Below are 25,296 nucleotides of genomic sequence, written 5' to 3'. Positions count from 1 at the left end.
TCTGATTCGGACCGACGCCCAGTCAAAGGAAGGGGAGAGGTCCTTACGACTCGTCAAAATTAGGTCCAGAGTAGTCTGCATCATCATCTTTGTGTTGTCTTATTTTTTTCGAATACGGTTGTGGATTATTACTGATTGATTTTGATTGATTTTTCTTTACCTTTGATTCTTTTCGGTATGTTCGCAGCGGACCGAAAATCCGGAGATCCTCCGGAGATTGTTTATGACCCTCACCATGCACCGGCATCAACACACCCAAACAAACCGGTACCTGACTCGTCGCAACGACTCAACGTCAGCGTCGAAGGGCGTTCTGTGTTCGCGCTCTCGAGTCTCGGATCTCGGGTCTCGGCCCTCTCCCGAGGGTTTTTAGCTTGACAGGGAAAGCAACCTTGCATTCTGGCATACCACTATGAGGATGTGTAGTCCGGCATAATCCATCACTACCCCTGATGATGACTTCTTTCCGATTCAAGTCAGGAGAAAGAGGGCCCGGACGGACCAGTCGGGTTTCGTCCCACAGGAGGCCCTGGCGGATCGTGAACCATATCAAGCCCCGGGTGTTGAATCCAAAGGTTGACATACTAAGCCCCAGGTTTACTTTGGGGGCTTGTGCTATAGCTTCAAATAACCTGGGCACCTGTGACTACCTTGTAATATCTTGGTAGCTGATTGCTCTTGGACCAATCCAAACTATAGACAAAATGGACAAGACACTCTCGAATGATATGTAGGTCTATCGTGGCCTGGGTCCCATCAATCTAGCTAAACTCGAGAGGACCGCGTTCAGACTCTGAAAACATTATACGTCAATTACCCTGTCGTTTTGTTCTCATCTCCCCAGTCATCCGACATTCCAAGTGTAAATTGAGTCTATCTTGAAGGCTATCTGGCGAGAAAAGAATAAAAATGAAAATAGAAAGCTGACCTCTATCCTACAGTATTGCGCAACCCTCTCCCTACCACCTCATGAACCCGACCAACCCTGGCCCTTTCAAAAGCCTCAATCGGTGATAAGCAACAGCTGACATGATCGAATGCTTCTCACGTCAGAAGTCCGGAGTCCGTCGCACTCACTCATACCATAATGTCGGGGAGCATGTCAGACTCCAGCTCTAGATATCGAAGTCGGCCTCAGAGGTCCGTCGCGGACTACAGCAACATTCGGTACTAGTCCTCCTCCTGCTCAATCAATAGCCTGCACAAGTAACCGATACCTGATCCAGCAACCTCGCATGATATTCCTCGGTAGATAGCTTGTCAGCTACGCGAGGGGGAAAAAATGATTACGCAGGCTGATATCAGCATGAATATGCCATGGATGTGGGTATTCAGGATGTGGGTATTCACCAAAACGACGGCGTCGATAGCATTGTCAGCATATCCATGATCCGTCTCGGAAGTGAATAACATCTTCGATACGCTTCACTGGCTACCGAGGTTGTTCGAGCTGAAGCCCGCTAGTCAGTAAGACGGAGCTCGGAGTGGGGAAGCTTCGCCTTTTTTTCGCTTAATATCGAGACTATCGAAGATGTACATAAGCACTCTTGGCAAAGGGCGTCAAAGTGGTTTTTGCGATGAATGCGTAATTTGGAGATAGACTGAATGCTGGATGGTGCCTAGATTCTAGTTCAACGGCTTGTTAGCTGCAGCTCTAGGGATTATCCCTGAGCCTGCAGTTGATGTCGGCTGCGATCCTGAAAGACCGCCTTGCTGATCCTAGCGCGATGGAAAGAGATGACGTACCCCCTCGAGTTCGATCTATTTAGGAGCGAGGTATTATTCCTGTTGCATGCTGTTGAGAGAAATCTCAAAGAATCAAAGGAAGATCACGTGGCGAGAACAAGAAAATAGACAATGAAAAGACAAACATTGCTTTACTGTTCTGTGTGGTTGTCAAGAGAGCCGGGTCTACCAGCGCAGAGGGGGCCATCTACGGCGTCTTCTGGGCCGTGGGCTGAACTGTGTTGACGTCCGGACTCGCTGGAATTGGAGCGCAATATAGTTCTTGGCTGGTACAGAACATGATAGTGTGGTGTGGAAGTCTACTCAGTACATTGCCATTCAGAGAAGATTTGAATCGTGGAAAACGTGGTAGCATTTGATTTTTTTTAAACCGGTTTCAAGTCAAATCCAGCAGCTGATCTCATCATATTCTCCTGCCGAGAAAGAGGATACCCGCGATGGAATACAACAAGAAAATAGCCGTCTGTCGTGTTGTTTTAGAAAAATAGAAAATACAAAATCGATTCATATTCATCTCTTCGTGCTAAGGAATTGACAACTCAACAATGCAGAGTCTCTTTCGCTCACTATTCTCCTCTCCTTCGCTACGAAGAAGCCGCAGAAGCAGACTCGTCATGCGCCACCGCGGACTTGTTCTCACCCAGTCCCTCAATGTCCCCGCGAGAGGTCGCCAGCGACCGAGAGCCAACCCGAGTCTTCCAAGCGGGGGTGCCAATGTATGGGATGCCGTGGGGATCCTCAAAGATCTGGGTGGTTTCCTCCAAGGTCTTACCGGCAGTCTCGGGGAACAGGAAGAAGACATGGAGCCACATCGCGGTCAAGAAGACACCGAAGATGATGTACGTCTCCCACCGGATATTGGCAAAGGCCACTGGGACGAACAGTCCCAGCGCGGTGTTGAAGGCCCAGTTAGCAGAGGTGGCCATGGCCACAGCCTTACCCCGGACACGCAGGGGGTACAGCTCCGGGGGGTACACCCACGAGACGGGACCCCAGGTGGGGGCGTAGGAGGCGACGAACAGGTATGTACAGGCAATCAGACCCTTGGCGGAGGCCCCCGAGAGACGCATGGACTCTTCCGGAACACCATTGATTCCACCGGGGACGGGCGTACCGTAGCTGGCCATGATGCCGGCATTGGCGTACATCCAGATCATCATCAGGCCAGCACCGATCAGGAGCGTCGGACGACGACCCCATCGGTCCACCCAGATCAGAGCGGGGACGGTCATCACCACGTTGATGATGTACTGAATTGAGGAGGCGAGCAAATTGGCGTTCCCCGAGTAGCCAGCCATGCTGAACACGTAGGTGATATAGTACATCATCACGTTCATACCGGTCAATTGCGACCAGATCTGCGTCCAGATGCCGATAAAGGTCCGGTGGATCATCGTGGGCTTGAAGAGCTCAAAGTAGGTGACGTCCGCGTTGCGACGCTCAAACTCGCACATCTCACCAATCTCATGCATTTCATTCTGCACCAGGGGGCTGTTGGGATCGCCCTTGCCGTGAACGAGCGTCAAGACGTTTTTGCATTCCTCCCACCGATCCTTGCGGGCCAGCCAGCGCGGAGACTCGGGGAGGAATATCATGCCGAGGAAGAGAAGGATGGCGGGCACCATCTGCACGCCCCAGGGAATGCGGAAGACAGAGGTGCTGTAGTTGGTGGCGGTGTCACCCCCAATGTAGGAGCAGCCAAAGGAGATATAGTACATGATCAAAATACCCCAGGTGATGGCCCATTGCTGAGATCCGACCAGACGGCCGCGCAGATGAGGCGGGGCGAGCTCGGAGATGTAGACTGGCACCTGGGCAGATTCAATTCCGACGGAGAGACCGTTGATCACACGGCCCGCGGCCAGCATGCCGACATTTTGAGACGCGCAGATAATAGCGGAACCGATCATCCTACACCGAGCAGACGCCCCAAAAAAAGGGCATAGGGTCAGTATTGTCGTGGGGAAAGAAACAGACAAGCAGAAATACGTAGACAGTCCCATCAGAGCACATACCAGATGATACATCCCACCATAATAGAGTACTTTCGTCCCAGACGATCGGAAACGAAGCCAGAGATCAACGCACCCAGCCAGGAACCGGCGGGCATGGCGGCGGTGACACCACCTTGATGGAGGGAGCTCAATCCCGAGCAGTACTCGGAATCATTGAAGGGAGGGCCCTCGGGGCCCTGGTTGAAATAGCACTTGTATGCCGTCGTGCCGAGAATGGCCGACATGGACGAGATATCAAAGCCAAACAGGCCGCCTCCAATCACGGAGACGGCCGCAATCACATAGATGTTCCCCACGGCGTACATGCTGGGCGATGCACTCAACGTGCCGAGACCTGAGGCAGAGATTCTCAGGAAGGTGATAAGGAAAAGAAGGCAAGGAGGTGAGGGAAGGAGTCACTCTCTTTTCCTTTTTCCTGGAGCGACTGGGGCAGGAAAGGGTACCTTAAATAGTTTTCATTGCAGGCTTGGGGCTCTCTGCGCGATCGACGGGGCGAGAGAATCGATGCCTTCCCTTTTCTGACTGCCGGGCATTATTTCGTCGTGTGTTTTTTTGTTCTGATTTTTTTTTTCACCCTTCGAGAAGGATATGCGCGAGGACCATTCTGTGCTGGTCCGATCGGCTCGACATCACCATACGAGTTCCGGGCACGCTGGGGACGTACCGTACCCCGTGGGTGGGCCAAAAGCCGGGGCCCAACCGTCAGGTCAGGTCAGGTCAGACTTGAATCCGCCCACCGGACCAATCAGGGCTCGGGTAGGACAGTACCAGTCTCCGCATGCGTCGACGACCAGAATCTTGTCTGTCTGGATGTTCCTTTCGGGTAATTCCTCCAGGGTACAACTACGGAGGAACCAAACACGCTCTGGTCAGCGTGGGTCATCGAATGCGCAACTCGACAGGATTCCCGTCTTCCCGTTACCAGTGTACTGCACGACTGCACTCCAGACCTGGAGAACTACTCAACGGGTCCAAGATATCGGGCACAGATGGTTGACACTGGACAAGAGAGACCGTCGTAGAGGTCGGATTGATCTTCTTTAGTTCTGCACCTTCGAAGGGTGGAATTGGTTTCATTTCCACTCTTCTGTCCGGCATTTCGGATTGGAGACGGTGCAGGTCTCGCGAATGCAACGGTTCACCGAGCGCTGAACGCTGATCCCCAGTGGCCGCCTCAATCTTTGTTCCCTGGGTACCGACCGAGGGAAACAACCACGACGTATACCCATTTGGGTAGGATTGGTGGACAATTTCTCGACACGATCCACTCCTCCACCTTTCGACCTGCCATTCTCGTGCGTCCACCGTCACTGGGGTTTCTCCAAGTTGGAATGGCGGGCAGGGTCCGGGGAAGACGGAGAAGTCCTTGGGCCACAAATGGGAGGAGAAGGGAGTGTCTCCCTCTTTCTCTCTCTCCCTCTCTTCCTATGTCTCCCAGTCTCCCTCGTTTTCCATACTTCTCGAACCATCATGCAGAGTTTGGTATAGAAGCTCCCCTAGCTTTGAGGATGACATGCTCAAAAATTGGGGCCTACGTAATAGTGGTCAGAGTTTGGTTTGATCTTCCAAGACCAAGGCTAAGCATGCACAAGAGTCGTGCGCTTTGCGTCAGTGGCAGACCGTAGCGCCAATGCGCGGGTGGCGCTCGGCAGGCGCTCGTAGTGGTCGGCCCCTGACACGACACAATCGGCATCGTCTTGGCTGCCGGGTTGACACACAGAGTTGAACGTGGTTTGAATATGCACACACACGTGTAGATCCGGATCAAGGTTCAGATCGGATTCAATATGGACCATGTGGTTGATGGAGGGAGATGAGTGTGGAGGTGATGGCCTGGTGAGAGCATAGTGAGGGGGGGGGCCAAGGACGATTTCATCAGGAAGTCAGGCTGACCAGTTCACCGTTGACGACTCGGGAGATGAACAGGCCGATCGTACACCGAGTGGACGCTTCTCGGAGTCAATTCTCACCCTCCGCCCTTCTCCTCCTTTGTCATACTGAGCATCCTGGAAAATCCAAATGTACATTCAGACATTAGTAGTGGTGAATTATGTAGAGTCCATGCAAGCAGGAGCAGCCTCAAAGCACAACCAGGCCACTAATGAAATCGCTTAACTCCGCGTTCCGTTCCATTCTCCTCCTCGATGACACACGACTCGGTCAGCGCCGAGCGTCTCGGTTCCCCTCGACAGATTCATTTCCACCCTGACTGGTGCGCATACACATACAGGTGTATGTACCCATGCTCCATGAGTCCATCCAGTGCGATCGAATCCCCCGTGTCGGTCCAAGAGAGCCCAACACTTGTAAACTTCCCATCATTGCGTTTCTCCGCTACATGACTTTGAGAGTCGGATTCTTCATCTCGACCATTCTGAATCATCTTCCCAACCCTAATTAACCGGCGCCTCCATTTCGATCCCGGTTCAACTTCTGCGGTCTGCCGTGTTGTGCCGTCCCACTGCTGAGTGCCTGAGATGACCCACTCGTCATTTTACGGCCACTCCACTCCCCCGAATGAAAACCAGAAAGCAAACCCCAATGAAGCCCAAATGACTCCGCCGAAGAGTCTGGAGTGAGTGGAGAGACCCCGTCCGGGGCCCCGAAGGTCACACAGTGTAAGCCTCCGAGACCTTCATCTCACGGATCAGTCGCTCCCCGTGAGACGAAGGTGGACGGGATCCATGTTGGACCCGGTTTCTCAACACCGAGACGGGCCGGCATGCCATCCTGACTCGTCCACGGGTCCCATCTCAAAAGCACCATCTTCGGGCTCTCGGGGGAGGAGTGTGTCGCTCGGTCTCTGCGAGATTTCTTGTCTGTTTTCGCTAATCCACCGCTGACTGAGTGGCCGAGGGTTGCCGATAGTGGGTCGGTGTGCCAGACTCTCCCCCGATTCCAGGACGGACGGCGCTTGTCCCCTTCTAAATCTTCTTTTGCTTCTTCGGGTTTCCATTCGGCTGGGGATTTTTCCATAAATTCCATTTCTCGGTGTGGAATCTGAAGACCCGTGGTGGTGAGACGCGAAGAAGACGTGTGAAGGACGAGTTTATCATTATCACATGATCCATATGAGTATACCCTCCTCTCCCGATCCGAGGAGATTTGTCATATCTAGTAAATTATTAGTTTGAATCGAGACTTCTCTATCATCAAACCCCATTTTCAATGAAGCTCATCAGGTACACGATTTCTCCAGCACTGAGGCTCTCTTGAGATTCCCGATTGAAACAATGGAAACTCGAAAGACCCATGTCGAAAGCCTTCATGAGCTGCAAGCGTACGTCCATCCTCTTTGAGCTGACGGCCGTGGCTTGTTCCCAGCGTGTGATCCTCTCGCTGATTGGATTTGATGAAATTTTCCCACATTCTCTTGGCCGCTTTCATGTACATACCAACCGTTCGACCGGCCCCATCCGCCCTCGGCGCGAGGCTTTTTTTTTCCGTCTTTTTTTTCTTTTTCTTTTCTTTTCGGTGTCTCTTTCTGCTTTGGGGTTTTTTCATTTTCGGCCATCGTGAAGTGGGGGTGTTCTCGAAGCAATCACTGGTCTAGTGGTGAAACTCTGAAAAAGCTGCACATAACTGCTGTGGGTTTCTGGGTATGTACTACACAGGTACCAGCTACCTGGCCTAGTTCACGCCGTCATGCCAACACTCGGGCCTTTTCGCGGAATCGCGAGCTCTATTGCCATTGGATATTGTGGTTTACTAGGTACCCGGTCGGGCGAGAGAGGAAGACAGCGAGAGGGGAAGAGGAAGAGCCCTTGAGCCTCTCCGCTCTCCTTGTCGCAGAATGATGACATTAGACTCCACCTGAAGACAAGGGACCATGCAACTTGTCAAGACTGTGCGAAAGAACGAGTAAATGTACTTGAGATGGGCATGTACATTCCTATACAAGATATTCAATAAACTACTGACTCCTGAGAGTATTCACACCGAGATCAAAGTCGGCTGCTTGAATCCAGGTAGGAGACTTTCTCCCGCGAGTTGGCCGTCCGTAGTTCGGTTCATACTACAAAGTTACGGACAGTACTGAGGTGCCAAAGTACAGTAGTTCACATTTCTACAGGCGCACGGATGACATGCACTACTCCAGACTGGACAACCTTAGTACGCCATCTCAACATCGACGAGATCAATGAATCGGTCCCTCCTCGCACTTCTAGGGCTCCATCCTATGTCTTAGTCTAGTCCTCTTCTGCAGCTCTCGCTCTCCACACAAGTACACCGACCGACACCCTTGGGCCATCTTGGGGTTCATGTTTCCCCGGGACTTTCCACCAGGAACCTTGTCCAAGACCCGTGACTTGGGTGGAGAAGTACGGGGGAAACATGACGATTCGGAAAATTCGGCATCATCCCATATTGATCCATCCATCCTCACGACGAGCTTCTAGAAGTTTTCTTTTGTGCGGGTGCATCGGTTTGAGGAAAGCATATGCATGCTTTACTCTTTACATCCACGCTCCACGTCGCATATACTTGTTCAACTAGGGGCCGCTCATTATGCGTCTCTGAGTTAATTCATGATCCCTGTAATACGTAGGTAGCTGGGTAGAGAGGACCTACTTCTGTGGTGACATCTCCTGATGTCATTACGTCGCACGTACCTATCGGAGTTGGAAACAGAGGGAGAGAGGGAGAGGGAGAGACAGAGACACAGAGACCCATCCATTCGTGGCTGAATCCTTGTAAAACCCGTCTCATCGCAAACTCAAACTCTTCCTTTGATCGGAATCGTGTTGGCTTACTGGCTTGACTGGACGCCTCTTCCGCTTTACAGGGCGATGATGCGGCTGCTTGTCTCGTGCTGCGGTGGGTCTTGGCACTATGCAGCACTAGGTATGGAAGTTATACTGTACCTGGCTAGTACAGGCCACGAGATGCATGCATTGGGCATGGATCGTGATTATTGAGGGCAATATAATGCTTGGGGTACATTCGATGCTGTCCGTGCATCGGGCAAATGACGTGGACTTCCATATGCGCCTAGAATGAACTGCAGTGGACGAAGAGGTGGGTAGATAACCCCGAAGCAGGACTGGACCGCCAGCTTTCCTAAGGTTATGTCTGAGAGATTTTAGTAGATTGTTACACTTTTCGGGCCACGCCGGACGAGCGGATGAGAAGAGTGATGGGTTGAATGGGAAATTCGAATCTTATCGAGGCTTCGGTACTGCGAGGTGTGGGTATGTTAGTAGGTATTGGGTGGGTGTACTTCTTGATTCAGAGTAGTGGAATTGAAGCACGTGTTTAATGGATGATTCGGTTAAGGTATCCACGGACGAGAGTGCTGGGGAGTGACCTTACTCCATAATGTTCAGGTGAATGGATATTGTGCTGGAAGGAAGCCCGGACAGGTAGTCGAGCGACAGCCGGAACGTAAACATATATCGGGACAAGCTCGACCGCAAGGCACACACATAAAGTGAACACCCGACACTCCAGAAGCATCTGCTGTTAGACTCTTGACCCTATCACTGCTTAAATTACAGCACGACTACCCTAGCAGCCACAATCAAGTAAAGGGTAAGTCGAAGGAACTGAAAAGTGTGCGTATGAGCATCCTGCCTGCCCACTCGAGTAGCTGTCTCACAAGAGCTTCGATGGAATGGATCGACAGTCAGGCGTTCATGTTCCATGTTCTCAGCTATATAAAGCAGAATAATTCACATTCTTACATCAACGGGCAACTTGGCCGAGTGGTCTATGGCGCATGACTCAAGATCTCCATCTTACACGGTGTCAAACATCGTGAGGATTCATGTCTTCGAAAGGGGGCGAGGGTTCGAATCCCTCAGTTGTCATTCTTTTTGTCTGCGAGCAACCGTGGTTCTCACCTATACCAGTTCTCTTTTTGCCGTGTTCCATGCCTGGATAGCGGTCGCCTTTATATTTTAATGATGCATTTCCCTCAAATACACTTTGGAAACCTTTTTTTTTTTGGTAATCCTACGAGTCAACTTCGTTGATATGTATTATCAATTTTTATAACATAGTGCAGCTGGCCGACCTCCGTAGGATTAGTCAAGCGTTTCATCATGTCAGCTGACTTGAGACGGGAGTCTGGCTCACTCGTGAGCATTTTGAAAAATTACTATTGTCAGCATATTTTCTTTTGGTATATTATGCAAAGATCAGTCAATCACACATCGAAAACGGGCAACTTGGCCGAGTGGTCTATGGCGCATGACTCAAGGACTTCTCCTTTCACGGTGATTCAAACATCGTGGAGTATTCATGTCTTCGAAAGGGGGCGAGGGTTCGAATCCCTCAGTTGTCAATTCTTTTTACCTTTGATCCGTTGGTCGTCAGGATGGCTGGGTTAATACTCCTACCAAATGATGACTTTGCATTATCTTTTTTTTCCATTTCCAAATCGGTCCTACTTTTTTTATTATTCCGGGCTATTGACTGTGAAATGGAAACTTGCGCCAGATCTGACTTTACTGCCCGTCATGTAGTTTGTAGTTTTCACCATCTTGTGTTTTTTTTTATTACAAAAACCCCATCCTCACTATTACTACTCGTGTTTCTTGGCCCGGGCAGTGAAAAAATGCTGTTCTCCCTGACTGAATGCCTGTAGACCTTTTTGGACTTGTATGGGACGGCGCGGCGCTTTGGACGGTAAGAAAATCATATCCTTCATACTTGTGTGTGGGAGGTCTTTTTGCATTTTCAAATGTAACCGCTCTATACTTGAGACTAGTGCTCCCACAATATCCATCTACTGCTGCTGCGTTGCGTTGCGTACCAACAAAGACCTACATTGGTAGAGAGGACTCTCGTTGATAAAAGGACAACAAAGCTCGCCGGCGCCTCATAGAAATATGAGTTTGTTATGAATACGAGGCTGTGAGCTGTAAATCCAGCTCCAACATAACAAAGCCCCAAATCATGCATAGCGACGCTTCATGTCGCGACGGGCATCACTGGCCTCCCCCCTCCCCCTTGCACGCGCTTCATCGACCCAAGGTCCATTCCACAAGTGGAGACCAGGACATCCCTACCCGTCCGACCTGGCTCCTATACTCCTCGGCCGTTAGGCCGCGACAGTCATGCCGATCACCAAAGGTCATCAAAACGAGCAGCTTCACCTTTTGACCCGGAGCACCCAGTTGCCGAGTATCCCCAATGTCAATGTACCACGCCTCTCCACCGCCACCGGGCCCAGACCCGAGCACATGATTGAATGCAAAACGCTCTTTCTGACGTCCGTCCACTCCGTGCACCTCAAGCAAGAAGAGACTCGGCTTCTGTCGGCTGTGTCGTGCCATTGTCCAATGCTCACACAGTAGACCGAATTGGAAGCGGATTGGGCTGGGCGTCGTGGAGATCGAAATGACACCCTCGGCGGGTAGGACCGTCTTGCTGCCGATGCTGTAATCAGAGACATTACTCCAAACCTGAGGTGGCTTTATGCCCAGCGGCGCAGCCGGATCTGTAGTGATGTATTCCTCCCAGCTGATCTGTCGTCCATCACTGCGGAAGAAGTGGTCCTTGTTTTTGGGGAAATGCTTCAAGCCAAACTCCTCATTGGGAATCGTAAACATGTACGGTTCGAAGCGTTTGATATATGTCTGTGTCTGGTCATCCACCGCCCCGGCTCCCCAACATGCGTCGATGAGCTTCCATTGACCCCCATCAATTTTGACCGCGTTCCACGCATGACCTGACGGGTCATACGGAGGTGTAGGCTGGCCGGGAGCGATTTGGGTGTGGCCGCATCCCTTGCCATGCCCGCCCACGACGATGGCTTCAAGCCCAGCTTTTGTGGCCAAGGTTGCGAAGAGTGTGGCATAACCCTCGCACACTGCCAATCCGCTGGTGAAAGTACTGGCCGGGGTGGATGGTTGCAAATTCCCACTAAAGTAAGATACCACGTCGTATTCGACGTTGTGATGAAGCCACGTGAAGATAGCTCTGGCCTTGTCGGTCAGAGATGGGAATGGAGCAGTCAGCTCATTTGCCAGCCAGTCGAGATCGTGCGTCGGGAGCGACTGTCGTGGGTACTGTGCCGCATGAGCGTCGGGTCCCGAAAAGTCATGGCAGACCATACATTCTGTGCTTGGCTCGCCCATGGGCGCGGTAGGACCCGGCTGAGACGCGTGGAATCGTGGCTTCGTGGCCATCAATTTGGCAAGGTCCGGTCGAGACGCGGTAGGCACCGGTGGAGGAGGACGGCCGCCAGCGCACCCGTCCTCCGCGGGAGAGCTTTTTGGTCGTGCAGGAATACTGGGTCGTTTGGTCAAGGACCCGAATCCAAGATTTCGAGCATCGGGGAGGTTATTCACGGCCGAGGGGGGCGGTAACCGTCGAGTTGGCAGACTCGGCCTTGCTTCCTCGGGATCTTCCTCTGCATAGGGACTACCTGACGACGTCTCCGTTCCGGATGGCCGGCGCGGAGGAAGTCGAGGCCCAGGAGGTTGTGATGTTGCTCTGGCTGACGGGCGAGAGGGGATCGTTGGACGTGCTGGTTTGGACGAAGAAGAACTTGACGATCCGGGGATCTTGCCTCTCAAGGCAGAGAGTTTCCCCGTCAGCCCCCCAGCGCTCGTCTTGGATTCCGCACGTGTGGGTTGCGCAACATCGACCGGGTCTTCTCTGGGTCGTCTCGCCGGGAGGGCAGGTAATTCAGCCTCACCCCATGCTGGGGCTTTGATGCGACCATTGCCAACGGAGTTCACAGATGTCGAGGAAGCGCCGCGCCCCAAGCCTGTCGCCGTGGTCGAATGTGACGCACTGGACAAAACCGAATCCTGCGATGGCTTGTGCGAGAGCCGCGTCGGTCGACGGGGAGGTAAAGAAGGACGGGATTCTTCTTGCGTTGTGGTTCCTGTGGGAGCTGTGGATCCAGGTCTGACCGGCGGGGAAGGAGGAGGCGGGCGATCTGATCGGCGTGTTGGCAGAGGTGGCGGCGGCTTTTTGGGCTTGACTTCGAGCCTCGGCGACGGAATAGGGGGCACGGCTGATCTCTGCGTGTTGAGAGAGGCCGGCTCATTTCCAATCGAGTTGCTCTCTGCGACCGAGCCGGTGACTGTGTAGGAGGGGGGGATATTGGCTGATCTGCTTCGATCCGTGGCTGGACGGAGCAATGGATGCGGCGGTTCTGCGCCGGCTGAAGATTGCGCGGCTTGGGATAATTTGAGGGCAGCAATCCGCTCTTGAATGGAGCCTAGCTGGGGTACCTCGGCCATGATGAATGCGTAAATTGCTCTGGCCTTCTTTGTCTACATCAAGTAGGACGCCGAGCGCGGGTGTGAAATGGTTGACTGCGTTTCCTGAGAACTGGGCTATTGCAGTTGCGGCGACGGTTGAAGTATCGGGACTACTTGGTGGCTTGGCGGGGGCCGACACTGAAACGCATCTAGGGCGACCGAGCAAGGACCGACCAACGAACGTGTGTATTTCAGAGTGCAGACCATCACTCTCAGAGGGGAGAAGATGAGAGAGTGTGGACGCACCCTCGGGAATGGATGGTCGGGGTTAGTGTTGTATTTCCAAAAGGAGGGACCGACCTGATGATCGATTTGGACCACTCGACCCACGGTTCGGTATTCGCCGACTTGGTGGACCTGCCATACTCCGTGATTCAGGAACCTTACATAAATCGACGCAGACCCGAGTCAGTACCTACTCCTGGCACGCACCGACTCCCCCTTGGTCATTTAGTCTGATCGCCTACCAGACATCTGGGAGTACCAAATGCAGAGAGACGGTTCATGTGATGAGGAGGTACCGTACCTACGAGGCAACGATGACACGAGGAATTATAGTCTTGGAGGAAGAGCGCCGAGGCTCCTTTGCGGCGCATGTTGCGAAGTACCTATGGGCGCTTGGATCAATTCGATTCCGAAAGTCAGGAGGGAATCGAGTGCTGGTTGAACCCGCCCAGTCACGGCGATTGAAGCTTAAAGTTCGAGGTTTCCCGTTGTCTTAGACCAAGATCTTATCATGTTCATTGCCCTTGATTCCAGCAGATGGGCCAGAAAGTACGAGATGGGATGGAGCAATTTCTGAACGATGTGTCGACCTATCTGGGTAGACCGTGGGGTGTTTCTCCCTGAACAAATGATCTCTCTGTTTTATCACGGGGGATTGTAAGCGCATTGAGAGGTGAAAGCCAACTCATGCTGTCCCTAACAACCTCTAAGAGCAACCATTCAAGATGCATCATCAGTGAGGGTAGGATTTGGTAGACTGATATTCTCAGCATGGCGCCATTAACCATGGGAACTCCCAAACGCCCGAGGTGGTTGTCTGCGGCAAGCGGAGCCCTCGCTTGGACAAGAGCACAAAATTTAATCACATGAAAAAGACAAGGCGGCGTTCGTCCAGATGGGAACTTCATTCCATGAGAACCGGAAGGCCGAAGGAGAAGAAGAGGCAAAGATATGAGAAAAATCCACACAATGAAGCATCATCAATAGTCGCACACGGAATTGGAGTCCAAGGTAGAACAGACAGGTAGCTTTCCCGTGCGATTTCACTCCCAGTGGAAACACTAGCAGAAGGAATGGAGGTATGAGGTACATATGAAAGACGAAGAAAAAAAAACAGTCATGTTGGCTAGACAGAGGAACGCAAAGGAGAGCTATCGTGGGGCAGCGTACCATCATTCCGGGAAACATCACAGGCCCATAGCTGCGAGAGAGTCATCGTCACCTTTACGCATTCTTGTAGAGCAAAAGAGGCTCGCCAATGTTCTCAATTTCTGGAATGGTGCATTTGAGGTCAAAGGCTTTGGCGAGAACAATTTTGAAGATCTGATGAACATTAGTCGAGTCCCCCAAAGAGACGAGATGGGTGATCAAAAAAACCTTTTGCACGTTGATGCTGTGACTGGTGCTGCTGAAGATCAAGCTGGCCTTCATGGCCTTGGCAAATCGTTTCGCCTACCAGGGTGAGATTCCAATTAGCATGAGCGAACTTCTCCCTTGGCCGTCAGAATTGACAGTGCACATACTTGAAGTGAGATCTCCTCTTGATCCTCACGAGGAAAGTTGACAAAGTGATCGTACTTGGTACCGACCAGGAACGGAATGGCAGTCTTATTGAAGCCCCGTCCTTGGCGATACCATTCCTTGATCGAATTCAGGGTGCTCTTGCGGGTGAGATCAAACATGAACAGAATCGCTACTGCATCATTACAAACGAGCGGCAACATGTTGACAAACTCGCGCTGGCCACCCAGGTCCCAGATTGAGAATGTGATTTCAGTATTGCGGATGGAAATGGTTTTCTCCATGAAATTGACACCTTAAGATTGATCGAGTCAGTTCATGTACCAACATCATTCAGTCTTCACCAAAGGCAAGCCAAGGGGACTCGAGCCTACCCAGCGTCTGGATGTAATCTTCATCCCAGCTTCCCTCCACGTATTTGACCATCAGACTGGTCTTGCCGATCTGAGCATCTCCGACCATACCCACTTTGATGACAACACTGTTTTTTGATGAGGATGCCGCCTGTCGCTGTGAGGAGTCCGCGGTCTGTGGCTGTTGGGACAAGCTTTGTCGCTCGGGACCGCTGGAGAAGCCAGAGCCCGGTCGAGGGTGGTGCGGCTGAGTGTGATGGCTGACGGATGGGGAAGAGGTGAGACGAGCAGACGCATCGGCATCTTCATGTGTATATTCAGGAGCCGAATGGTGGAAGTCTGTTGACCGCGAGTGGTAGTGTGCCTTGGAGTCACTGTTGTAGCCATTGTCGATGGCTCCACGACCACTGGTCTGGTTGACGGGATCAGATTCCTCGACATTCACATGAACAGGCGCCGGCGCCGAGTCGTCAAGGGTCTGCTGCTCAGATGGGCCGGATTCCTGCGATACTGGAGCCTCGGCCACTGCAGCTTCCTCCACAGCATGAGGCAGCTCCGCATCCGCGGGGGCCCCGGAAGCAGGATCTTGCAGCGGATCCATGAGCGGTGCCAGAAGAATTGAGAAACCGAGAACGAGATTGTCAAGGTGGAATGAGGAATGCGAGATCAACGAAGAGGTCGTGGCTGCAACCAAGGGTGCAAGCTCCCTGGACGGTGAGGAAACAATCCGCTGTCAGTTCTTGCGGGGAAAGGAGATGGGTGCGCGACAGGTCCAAAGTATTTCCGAATGACTGGAGCGTCTTGAGACCGTTCAGTCAGTTCGGTGCGACCAACAATGTAAATGGTCCGTGGGGTGTTCTCTTCAAGTAGTGAAAAATCGTCGGGATTCGTGTGAGGGAATGGCGTGGGGCGGGGAGTAAACAGCGCGATGGCACGGGTCGGCGTATTTGCGACGGCAGACGAGGTTGGAGGGGGAGAAAGCGAGGGTGCGCGAGATGACCAGCCCCGGGATCAACAGGGAATGGATGATGAGCAGACAAATAGCAGTGGCGTGAAGGGGGGAGGTTCGCACTTAGGCCACTGCTGGACAGGAGATTTGCAGCAGAAGTCAGGTCAATCTCAATCGGGTCCAGTCCTGACGAGTCCAGTTCGGTCTCCATCCGCCAGCGGTTGCTTCAGGTTCAGCTCGTCGACGGGCGGAACTGCGGGATCCACGCTAGACCACGATAGGCTTAGCGTCTTGGTCCCGCGCGGTGCCCAAAATCTACCGGGAAAAAAAAGTTCTTATCGGCCATTTCCCCCTCCATTCTGAGGTTGTCGATACTTGACAATCCCCGGTTTCAGTCCTGCTTCAAGATGTCCAAAAGATCGGCAGATGCTGCGGACGAGCAGTCGGCTGCGCTCAAGGCCGGCGAGCGCCCAATGGTGGATGCGCCGGCTGACGAAGTGGGGGAGTTTGAGGACGAATTTGAAGATGAGTTTGAGAGCGAGGATGAGATCCTCGAGGCTGGCGTCGACGGTCGCCCGGATGCTGAGCGGGAGGAGGAAGAGCGAGGTGAGTCAACTCGAGGGATCACTCTGTGCAGATGCAAATCACCGTCGAAGCGAGGAACACGCTCTAATGGAAATGTGAATCCATTCCAGAGGCGATGGATGTCGACAAACAGACCTTTATTCCTGGACGGACAAAATTGGCGCCAGGAGAGACTCTTTCGCCCGATCCGTCCACCTATGATATGTTGCACACTCTCAGCACGCCCTGGCCTTGCCTGTCCTTCGACATTGTGCGCGACTCGCTCGGTGACAACCGGAAGACTTTCCCTGCTACCGTCTACGCCGTGGCAGGCACCCAAGCCGAGGGCTCCCGCGCCAAGGACAACGAATTGATGGTGCTCAAGATGAGCAGCTTGAGTAAGATGGAGCGAGACGGAGAGGACTCCGACGAAGAGTCCGACTCGGACGACGACATGGGCGAGCCCATCCTTGAGCACAAGTCGATCCCACTAGGCTCAACGACCAACCGCATTCGCTGCCACCAGACCCCCTCGCAGTCAGCAGATTACTCAAAACCCCCTCAAACCCTGACTGCAACCATGCTGGAGAATTCTCAAGTTCTGATCCACGACGTCACCGCGCATCTCGCCAGCTTTGATGTCCCGGGAACGGTCCTCCCGCCCTCGGCGTCCAAGCCTCTGTCCACGCTGCGCATGCACAAGGCCGAGGGCTATGCTTTGGACTGGTCGCCATTACAGCCTCTGGGGAAGCTCTTGACTGGTGACAACGACGGTCTGATCTATGCGACTACTCGAACCGAAGGCGGAGGCTGGGTGACCGACACCCGACCTTTTACCGGTCATCAATCATCTGTCGAGGAGCTGCAATGGTCCCCCAACGAGAAGAACGTGTTTGCGTCCGCGAGCAGTGACGGTAGTGTCAAGGTTTGGGATGTACGGTCCAAGTCTCGCAAGCCGGCTGTGGATGTGCACATTTCCAACACTGATGTCAACGTCATGAGCTGGTCGAATCAGACCTTCCACCTGTTGGCAACCGGCGCAGATGATGGACAATGGGCGGTCTGGGACTTGCGCCACTGGAAACCTAACAATGCTGGGCGGATTCGCGCCTCTCCAGTTGCCTCCTTTGACTTCCACAAGGAGCCCGTCACCAGCATTGAGTGGCACCCCACGGATGACAGTGTTGTGGCTGTTGGCTCTGCTGACAACACCGTCACTTTGTGGGATCTGGCAGTCGAGCTGGATGACGAGGAAAGCCGACAGGCAGGCATGGCCGATATTCCTCCTCAATTGCTCTTTGTTCACTACATGGAGTCGGTCAAGGAGGTACACTGGCAAGAGCAGATGCCGGGTACGCTAATGGCGACCGGTGGTAACGGCTTCAGGTATGCATCGTCGATTGAAGTGATTTGTTCTCGTGTGTCAAGGCACCGTATGCTAACAAGGGGTTTCTCCTGCAGTGTCTTCAAGACTATCAGTGTCTAGACGAGGTCCAGGCCTGCCCTAACTTGGGTTCTTCTTTTGAACCAAGACTGAAACGACAACAAAAATGATCTCAAAACGAGACTTTCATGTGTGATGTTATTCTCATATACCTCTCGAGTCCAGCATGGACCGACTCGTCTCCCACTCACCCAGAGTCTTCAGCTCCATAACCGCAACCTGCATTGATGGTGGGGGCAAATGAATGAAATATTTTATCCTTTTTTTTTCTCATCTTTGATCTTCTTGTCCATATCGGCATGTTTCTTTGGCGGGCGTACAGCAGATAGAATGCTTCTTTGAAAGGTCACATTTCATCAGTCATTGACAGGTCGCTGAACTTTTTTGTTGTCACCATCAAGGCTGTGTGGGTCGTCGATTGTGGTGATGAACAACGATCATCCGTCGTTACGCTCAAACAAATCACGACGACTGCCTGGCGGCGGGCACCTTGGCTCTCTCTGTCAGGTGTATCTTAGTATCTCAATATCATCTCAGTGCAATACCAACGTGTTTGCAGGAAGATCTGATGAGGGGGCAAAAAAAGGCCCAACCAGGATTTTCCCCTCGCATTCTATACAGACCTGCGCTCTTTTCATCTCGAATATCAACCTTATAATTCATATGAATCTTCAAACTCTCATGTTTGTCGAACCCCACCATCGTTGGAACAGCCTTTACTATCTACGAATGTAAAAATGTCGCTTTGATTCGAAAGTTCCAAGAGCTTTATCAGATCAATGATGGTATGACAAAGAGAAAACCAAAAAGATACTGCAGATAGTCAGAACCCAAAATGCTCAAGCGCCAGCCCTTCGACACACTGTCTCTCTCGGGGCAACTCCTCGGATAGCACTATGAGCCAGCATCCATGACACCATTGCCAGCGTCTCATACTAGGTCATGAGATACGTTGTCTCCTCATTCGATGATAACGTCGGCTCGACACGGGCAAGAGCGTAGGGTCAACTTACCGTAGACGACATACAAACTGGGTCTGCGACTACCTATGTAGTACATGTAGATAAGTACTTTCACTCAAGCCCATGCTGCGCCCACACAGTCACTGCCGATCAATCGGTGTGTCTGTCTTTTCGAGGGTAACCGAGATCATGTCCTACCTGCATAGGCTCAGGGGTCGGAGGGAGGAATGGGCTTTGTAAGAAAAAGAAGAGAAGTGAAACCGCGCCATCAAAAATGCGAATATTTCGGCTCGCAATTTTGAGGGTGGTGTATACATTCTTCACATACAATCGACTTGAACTTGAGTTGTTCAAGTCCTCGATACGCACGACCGTAGTACTGTGTTCATTATGATGAATTATAATTATAAATGAACCTTACGTACAGCAGGGGAAGTAGTGTTAATCGAGAGCATTTTCTTAACTGTGGCAATCTTGTGAACGATGGAATGAGCCTTGTGGCATAGGATCTCTATCTGAACGATGCTCCTACCAGAGGTCGGATGCGGACAAAGTATCTATTTCATCTGATTGGCGCAAGATCCTACCTGTTATTTTGCACATCACGCTTATCAATGTTGTTCGTGACTCGGAGAAGGTTTTTCTTTTTAACCCATCTATCTATATATAATTTCTTTTTCTATTTGGGGTGTCGGGTTGACGATCGACGGGGCAGTGCTTTTCCGAGCGAGACTGGCAAAGGCCAAAAGGCTACCCATTACGCAACAGGGTAGAACTTTGGTTGAGGAGAACAGAATTGGTGAGTGAGATGGGCCCTCGGAGGTATCACTTGCATAACGGGGGGCGAAATAGCATGGATGCACAGCGGGAATGGAAGAGCATGGCGTTGAAGATCTCAAGTTCGAGGTTGAGAGTGATGGGTAATGTGATCTCTTGTGGACACAGAAATATCTACTTTCTCTATAGATTTTTTTTTTTTTAAAGTTGGACTTGAAAAGGTGGTGCCGGAAGTACATGATGCAGGAGAGTGATGCTCGTGGGAAGGATATTCTACCAGATAAGATGATGTTGCTAAACGGGAAACGTCGCGCTGGACACAGGGCCGATGACCGCTGCGAGTGGGAATGGGACTGTGTCCAGTGGCTCGTTCACATGTCCTGTCTACATATCTATACCAGGTATTTGTATATCCTCAGAGTGTCAAGAAAATCGATGGACTGAGGTGGGTTACCTAAATAGTAGGTAGTGAGGTACTAGGTAGTCGGTAGCAGGAGGTACAATGAAGAATGAAAAGTGTTGCTGTCTTTTGGGAAAAACTGCCATGGAGGCTTGCATGTCCTCTACATCAAGGCGGGAAGCGTCAGGGCCGAACAGATCAATGTCCGATTACCTAGGTCCCTGCTCCAGGCAGCTTTGGAAGGTTGGTCGCTCCTCGAGTCGCTACTAGATGTTTGTCCAAGGTCTGGTCGGTGCTCGACAGGAGGTTTGCCATCCTCCGTTGATGTCCACATCTCTATATCGTAGGGGAGTTCTAATGATTGTAAGAAGAAGACCGATGTTGGTCCCCTTTTTACAGGCATGAGATACTGCACATACCCCCCCACCCCTTTTTATTTTTTCCAAGTGGGAAAAAACAACACTTTCCACCATGACTTCAATCACGTTCGTCGGACCCAAGTAGTAGTAACAAACTGGTCAGTGACGAGACGACCGTGATGACCGTTGTGCGTCTTCATAACCTCTTCCCCTGGCCAGATGTATCGGACACGCAGTACCATCGCGCAGCAACGCCATCGCGTATTCAAATCCGTATTCAAATCCCTGGTAATTAGTGTGTATTGACATGAACGAGGTCCTCGATACCGCTAATGCAAGACGAGTAGAAACCGGTCAACAAACGACAGGCCCGCCTCGCATCAGATCTCGCTGCCTCTCGCCTTCCAACGCCTGCACGTTCCGTGGCTGATCATGCACTGCGACCGACTAGAGTTCATCGTCCTGCAATGTCTCAAGCTAAGCCTATTTCTACGGTCGGCATTTCTCCGATTCCCAAACCGCTTTGGGACCATTCCTGATGGCACTGATCTCAGCCGGGGGGGGGGTCTGGTTCTACCTCTGTTTGGGTAGCGTCGTGCATTCACAACTCCCCTTGCCCCCCCCACAGTCGAGGCCTCCAGTGACATACTCAGTGTCCAGTACCTGACACACTTACCGTTTTCCAGCCAAGCATCCTTCGATGTCATTGAGAGAGAACTCCAGGTACCCTGTGGATGTTCATGATGGCACAGATCCCTTTTGCCGCTGTCAGTACTTCTCTCAAATGGGGGATTTCCCGGCGCATCGCTCAAGCTTCCTCGAATGCGGAATTATCTGAGCTTGAAGTGCACCTAATCCAAGCCAATCAAAGGATGGGCAGGCTCACTGTGAAACCGGCATATCGCGGGACAAGCGCAAGGGCGACGGTTGATCTCTGTCAGGAAGCGAAGGTGGTTGTATGGCATTCACTGTGATTTGATGGTGGCTAGATCATCTATGAGCCCGTCTCCCACCACCCCCGGTCTATGAGATGTGTGGCTCCAGCTGTGTATGTTTGTGTGCATCAAAAGCCACCATCGGATCCTCCTGTTTCGCGCTCAGCTCTAGTATCTTGTGCCGGCGCGGTCCAGTCCGTGTTTCTTGGGGTCGGCCCACCTGCTTTCTCGAGTGGACCCATTCGGGGTCAGGAGGCGCGCCCCCACCCCGTCAAGCAGACAGCAGAAGTCAAGTGTAGGGCCGTAGGTAATGTTGCATCGGACTGATTTAGCGCTCACCCGGACGGTGCGAAAGAGTGATGGAACCGGGAGTCGATGGGCCTTGCAAATGATCGCCGTGACCGTCGATGCACAGACGATGCGCGATACCCTATGCTCTTTCCACCCGCTGATCGTGAATAATCGCTCGAAAATCGGAGAAAATGTGTCGTCGTAGAGTGTTCTCAAGACTCCACAACTAATGACATACTACAAGAGGAAAAATTTGGCTCAAGAGTTCCATCATGTTGCCGATAGCCTGTTCATGTTCACGCCAATCTCCCACAGCTGCGGGCTATGATTTCGTGCATCTTGCATCCCACGAAGGCGGGACTCGACTCGCCACCACCATCGCAGTTCATATGTCCGAATGTGGCAGCAGGGAGAATTGTGTCATTTGCTCATGATGAGTATTCTGATACGGCTTTCGACGCACGTTCCGAGCTATCCCCTTTGGCACGAGAATCGCATGTAGAGTAACATCACTCTGTATGTCATGAGTCTCGATGAAGTCCACAGGACCAACCATCATTTCCCCTGGGTCAAAGACACGTTGCTCTTTTCTCGAAGACGCAGAATCTTCCTGGAGGTTGGTCCTATACGACGTGTTGTTCTCGGCTCCACATTCACTGCGCAATCATAGCCAAGACAAGATTCAACCTGTGGCTGACCCGACTCTCGCTGCCTTCCAGAAGTTCCTCCTTCAGCGATCTTCGCAAATGTGTGGAATTGCCACCTCTCTAAAGGCATTTCTGGGTGGGTGGCTCGATGATCTGGCGCCTACCACATCTCCTCCGTGGGGATACGATCAGCCACACCTTACGCTTCCAAGCCTTGGACAGCACTTTGCTTTTGATAGAGGACTTGGCACGAGATATCATCGATGGGGGGCACCGACGCGATCGTCAAGTTGAACTTGTGTGGAAAACACACGACGCCAGCCCTTGTGGAGCTCTAGTCTTGTCTCGCCGCTTGTTCAAAGAAGTCCCAAAGCATTCCTGGAAGACACGCGCCAGATTCATTGGGGACGAGATAATGGGAACCTATCTGGCTTGGCTCAAACTCGACGGGAGACTAGATAGGTTGGTACGGAGACGCTGATTAAACAATGCATGGCAATAATGTTGGCCTGGGATGAAGGAGTGAGCTTGCTAAGAACTACAAGCAATTGCTTAAATGGCAGGTATCATAAATAGTCCTTGTAATGGCATTTCCCCCGGATCTTTCTGCATTTACACACAAGGAACGAAACAGGGGCTTGAGACGGGAGCGTTGACGTTCAAACTTGCCGACGGAGACGTTGATTGGGATCATTGAGCACTCTCAGCCGTCTGTTGGCACGGGATTTGGTCTTTCTCCTCCAACTGTAGATTGTCTTTTCTTTGTTCCTTCTCAAATCAAATACCGCGTGAATGCATACTGGAAACAATCCCCCCCCCCTAAAAAAAGAAACCGGGCCACTAGGATTAGGCATAGCATTTTGTACCTACCTCAGGACCTCGGGACGGGAGGGTACTGATTAGTCCTCGTTCCAACTCGCCACCCGACCCACATGAATGCAGCTAACACTGCACCTGCACGCTGTACTGTGCATCCGGAACCGACAGAACAGTCCCTCGCAACGTCCCGACGACCAAGGGACACTGTGACTAAATTAGCGAGATCCACTAGGGTGAGGCAGGATCGCTGCGAGACTATGTCACCCTGAGCTGTGAGAGCAAGCTGTCACGCACCCAGGTATCTTGCATCATGGGTCGGGGGGCCAAAAACGGCAGCGAGTCATGTCCGAAGGGCTAGGCCAACGAGATCGTCGCGTCCAGTACGGATACGTGATCCAGGTACCTGTAAAAATGTGCATGGGGGGAGGGTTATGCGTGAGCTTGCAGTTCAGCTCGAGTTCCTGTACAAATATGGAAATCAATGTGAACATACCCACATTAGTACTGCTGTGTAGGTAACATGGGTTCTCCACGCAATGGACGAAAATGCGGTTATACACTGCAGGGATACAGAAGTAACCGAGGAATCCATGTTGAAGTCAGTTAAGATGACGGGACCGTTCAAGACTCACGGCGAAACACAGGAAGCGTGGACAAAAGTCCTTTCTTTTGATCCCTCGTCTTTTGGATTCGGGCGACGGATGGATCTTCGTCAGAACCAAGTCCGATGACTTGTGCATCTCTCTTCGCGCTGCGGTCAAATGTGGAACAAATCCGATATCCGTCGGCGTACAAGGATCCATGCACAGGCCACGGAGTGATCGTTCCTTGATTTCTTTGATCGTTGTAAATGTGGGCACGGACGTTGGGAGACCAGATCAGTCTACAGTTCGGAGAATTTCTCAAACCCTTGCTGGATATTGTTTTTAGTCATCTGACATGGACATGGAGCTGCAGCGTTCTTTTCTCTTTCTTTCTGGTTTTTTTTTTTCCTTTTTAGGTACCGAGTTTGCGCTCTTTGTACAGCGGGTGAAGCGAGAGATCCGCATACTGCAATAGTGTATAATGTCTGGGGAAGCCGTTGGGTCGGGATTTCGGGGATATCGCCAATGTTGACGGCTTGGGGCTTGAGAACGTGCACGATACTCGCATATTATCCTATGCATGCACCGGATATAGGGCAAACTACATGATATACCGCGGTCTTACAACGGAAGCCTGCAGACCAAGCCCAGCTGCAGCCTGAAAACCGGGCACCTGGGAGTCGTTCGAAGCCTTCTCGTGCTGCTCATTGAATTTCCAGAGCTTTATGAGATCCAGACTGATGCAGCAGTGTCTGGGGACTTTCACCAGCTGACGATCATCCGCGAAGCGCGGCTAGATAATTTACACTTTTGGGAATGGTCCGAATTTCTTTCTTCTTTTTTCTCTTAGATCTTTGCTCCTCTTGGTGTCTTCGAAACTCCTTGCACAGATAAATGATGGCCTATCTGAATTATCCCGAGGTAGAGTTGTGGATGGCCCTTGATTGGACAGTAGATACGAAATACACCCGTGATATCCAGCGAGCTCTGTGATGGACATAGAGTCAGAGGTCGTATATTGTCAGTCGGAATGGAATTGAACTTTAGTAATAAAGTACTCGCGAGTTCTGGATCGGTCGTTGGACGTCTGATTTTCAGGTGCCTACACGAGAGACATTGCTTCAAACAAAGAGGTCATTTTAGTATTCGACTCATGCGTCGCTATCGATCCCCACACGAGTGTGCGATGGGTAGGGATATGGGTTTGACTACTAAGACGATATTGAATGGAAGAATAGTCCACCGGGCCTTTACTTGTCTGGATCACAGGTTATACTTGGAATCATAAAAGCTAGTGACTTTAGATTTGCTTGTGCAATTGACACGAGTCTTTCGTAGAACACGATTGAATTCCAGTCAAAATCGAGGAGCATCATGTACCACTTGCTTCTGTCTCGAATGGCCCTCAGAGGGCTCCGAGAAGTGGCCATCAACTACTTTATGCGAGAAATGTCCTGCATGTCTTGCAGGAAAGGACCGCTGGG

General features: G+C 51.7%; 8 protein-coding genes and 2 non-coding genes across 10 annotated transcripts; 5 read left to right on the top strand and 5 right to left on the bottom strand.

Moving 5' to 3' along the window:
• Positions 1-2,330: 2,330 nt before the first annotated feature.
• POX_d04939 (High-affinity glucose transporter) lies at positions 2,331-4,066 on the bottom strand (the record flags this gene model as incomplete). Its single annotated transcript, XM_050113796.1, has 2 exons — positions 2,331-3,657; positions 3,762-4,066. 2 exons carry the CDS (start codon positions 4,064-4,066, stop codon positions 2,331-2,333), a joined length of 1,632 nt encoding a protein of 543 aa, XP_049968747.1.
• A 2,335-nt stretch (positions 4,067-6,401) lies between these two features.
• On the bottom strand, positions 6,402-6,746 carry POX_d04938 (uncharacterized protein; the record flags this gene model as incomplete). Its single annotated transcript, XM_050113795.1, has 1 exon — positions 6,402-6,746. One exon carries the CDS (start codon positions 6,744-6,746, stop codon positions 6,402-6,404), a length of 345 nt encoding a protein of 114 aa, XP_049968746.1.
• A 1,905-nt stretch (positions 6,747-8,651) lies between these two features.
• POX_d04937 (uncharacterized protein) lies at positions 8,652-8,762 on the top strand (the record flags this gene model as incomplete). Its single annotated transcript, XM_050113794.1, has 1 exon — positions 8,652-8,762. One exon carries the CDS (start codon positions 8,652-8,654, stop codon positions 8,760-8,762), a length of 111 nt encoding a protein of 36 aa, XP_049968745.1.
• A 690-nt stretch (positions 8,763-9,452) lies between these two features.
• Positions 9,453-9,571, top strand: POX_tR110. The gene has a single exon. It is a non-coding gene; the product is annotated as a tRNA-Leu (tRNA).
• Positions 9,572-9,925: 354 nt separating this feature from the next.
• POX_tR111 lies at positions 9,926-10,047 on the top strand. The gene has a single exon. It is a non-coding gene; the product is annotated as a tRNA-Leu (tRNA).
• A 679-nt stretch (positions 10,048-10,726) lies between these two features.
• On the bottom strand, positions 10,727-12,961 carry POX_d04936 (uncharacterized protein; the record flags this gene model as incomplete). Its single annotated transcript, XM_050113793.1, has 1 exon — positions 10,727-12,961. One exon carries the CDS (start codon positions 12,959-12,961, stop codon positions 10,727-10,729), a length of 2,235 nt encoding a protein of 744 aa, XP_049968744.1.
• A 1,104-nt stretch (positions 12,962-14,065) lies between these two features.
• POX_d04935 (uncharacterized protein) lies at positions 14,066-14,395 on the bottom strand (the record flags this gene model as incomplete). The annotated part of the gene is made up of 1 exon (XM_050113792.1): positions 14,066-14,395. The coding sequence occupies one exon, from the start codon at positions 14,393-14,395 to the stop codon at positions 14,066-14,068; it is 330 nt and encodes a 109-aa protein (XP_049968743.1).
• A 36-nt stretch (positions 14,396-14,431) lies between these two features.
• Positions 14,432-15,682, bottom strand: POX_d04934 (Septum-promoting GTP-binding protein 1; the record flags this gene model as incomplete). Its single annotated transcript, XM_050113791.1, has 3 exons — positions 14,432-14,659; positions 14,731-15,023; positions 15,103-15,682. 3 exons carry the CDS (start codon positions 15,680-15,682, stop codon positions 14,432-14,434), a joined length of 1,101 nt encoding a protein of 366 aa, XP_049968742.1.
• Positions 15,683-16,437: 755 nt separating this feature from the next.
• POX_d04933 (Ribosome assembly protein rrb1) lies at positions 16,438-18,080 on the top strand (the record flags this gene model as incomplete). The annotated part of the gene is made up of 3 exons (XM_050113790.1): positions 16,438-16,636; positions 16,726-17,980; positions 18,056-18,080. 3 exons carry the CDS (start codon positions 16,438-16,440, stop codon positions 18,078-18,080), a joined length of 1,479 nt encoding a protein of 492 aa, XP_049968741.1.
• Positions 18,081-22,557: 4,477 nt separating this feature from the next.
• POX_d04932 (uncharacterized protein) lies at positions 22,558-22,890 on the top strand (the record flags this gene model as incomplete). The annotated part of the gene is made up of 1 exon (XM_050113789.1): positions 22,558-22,890. The coding sequence occupies one exon, from the start codon at positions 22,558-22,560 to the stop codon at positions 22,888-22,890; it is 333 nt and encodes a 110-aa protein (XP_049968740.1).
• Positions 22,891-25,296: the final 2,406 nt, after the last annotated feature.

The sequence above is a fragment of the Penicillium oxalicum genome, chromosome IV (assembly GCF_001723175.1).
Source record: "Penicillium oxalicum strain HP7-1 chromosome IV, whole genome shotgun sequence".
Taxonomy (NCBI): domain Eukaryota; kingdom Fungi; phylum Ascomycota; class Eurotiomycetes; order Eurotiales; family Aspergillaceae; genus Penicillium; species Penicillium oxalicum.
The sequence above is the reverse complement of the archived record's forward strand: the minus strand, read 5'-3'. Positions and strand labels throughout refer to the sequence as shown.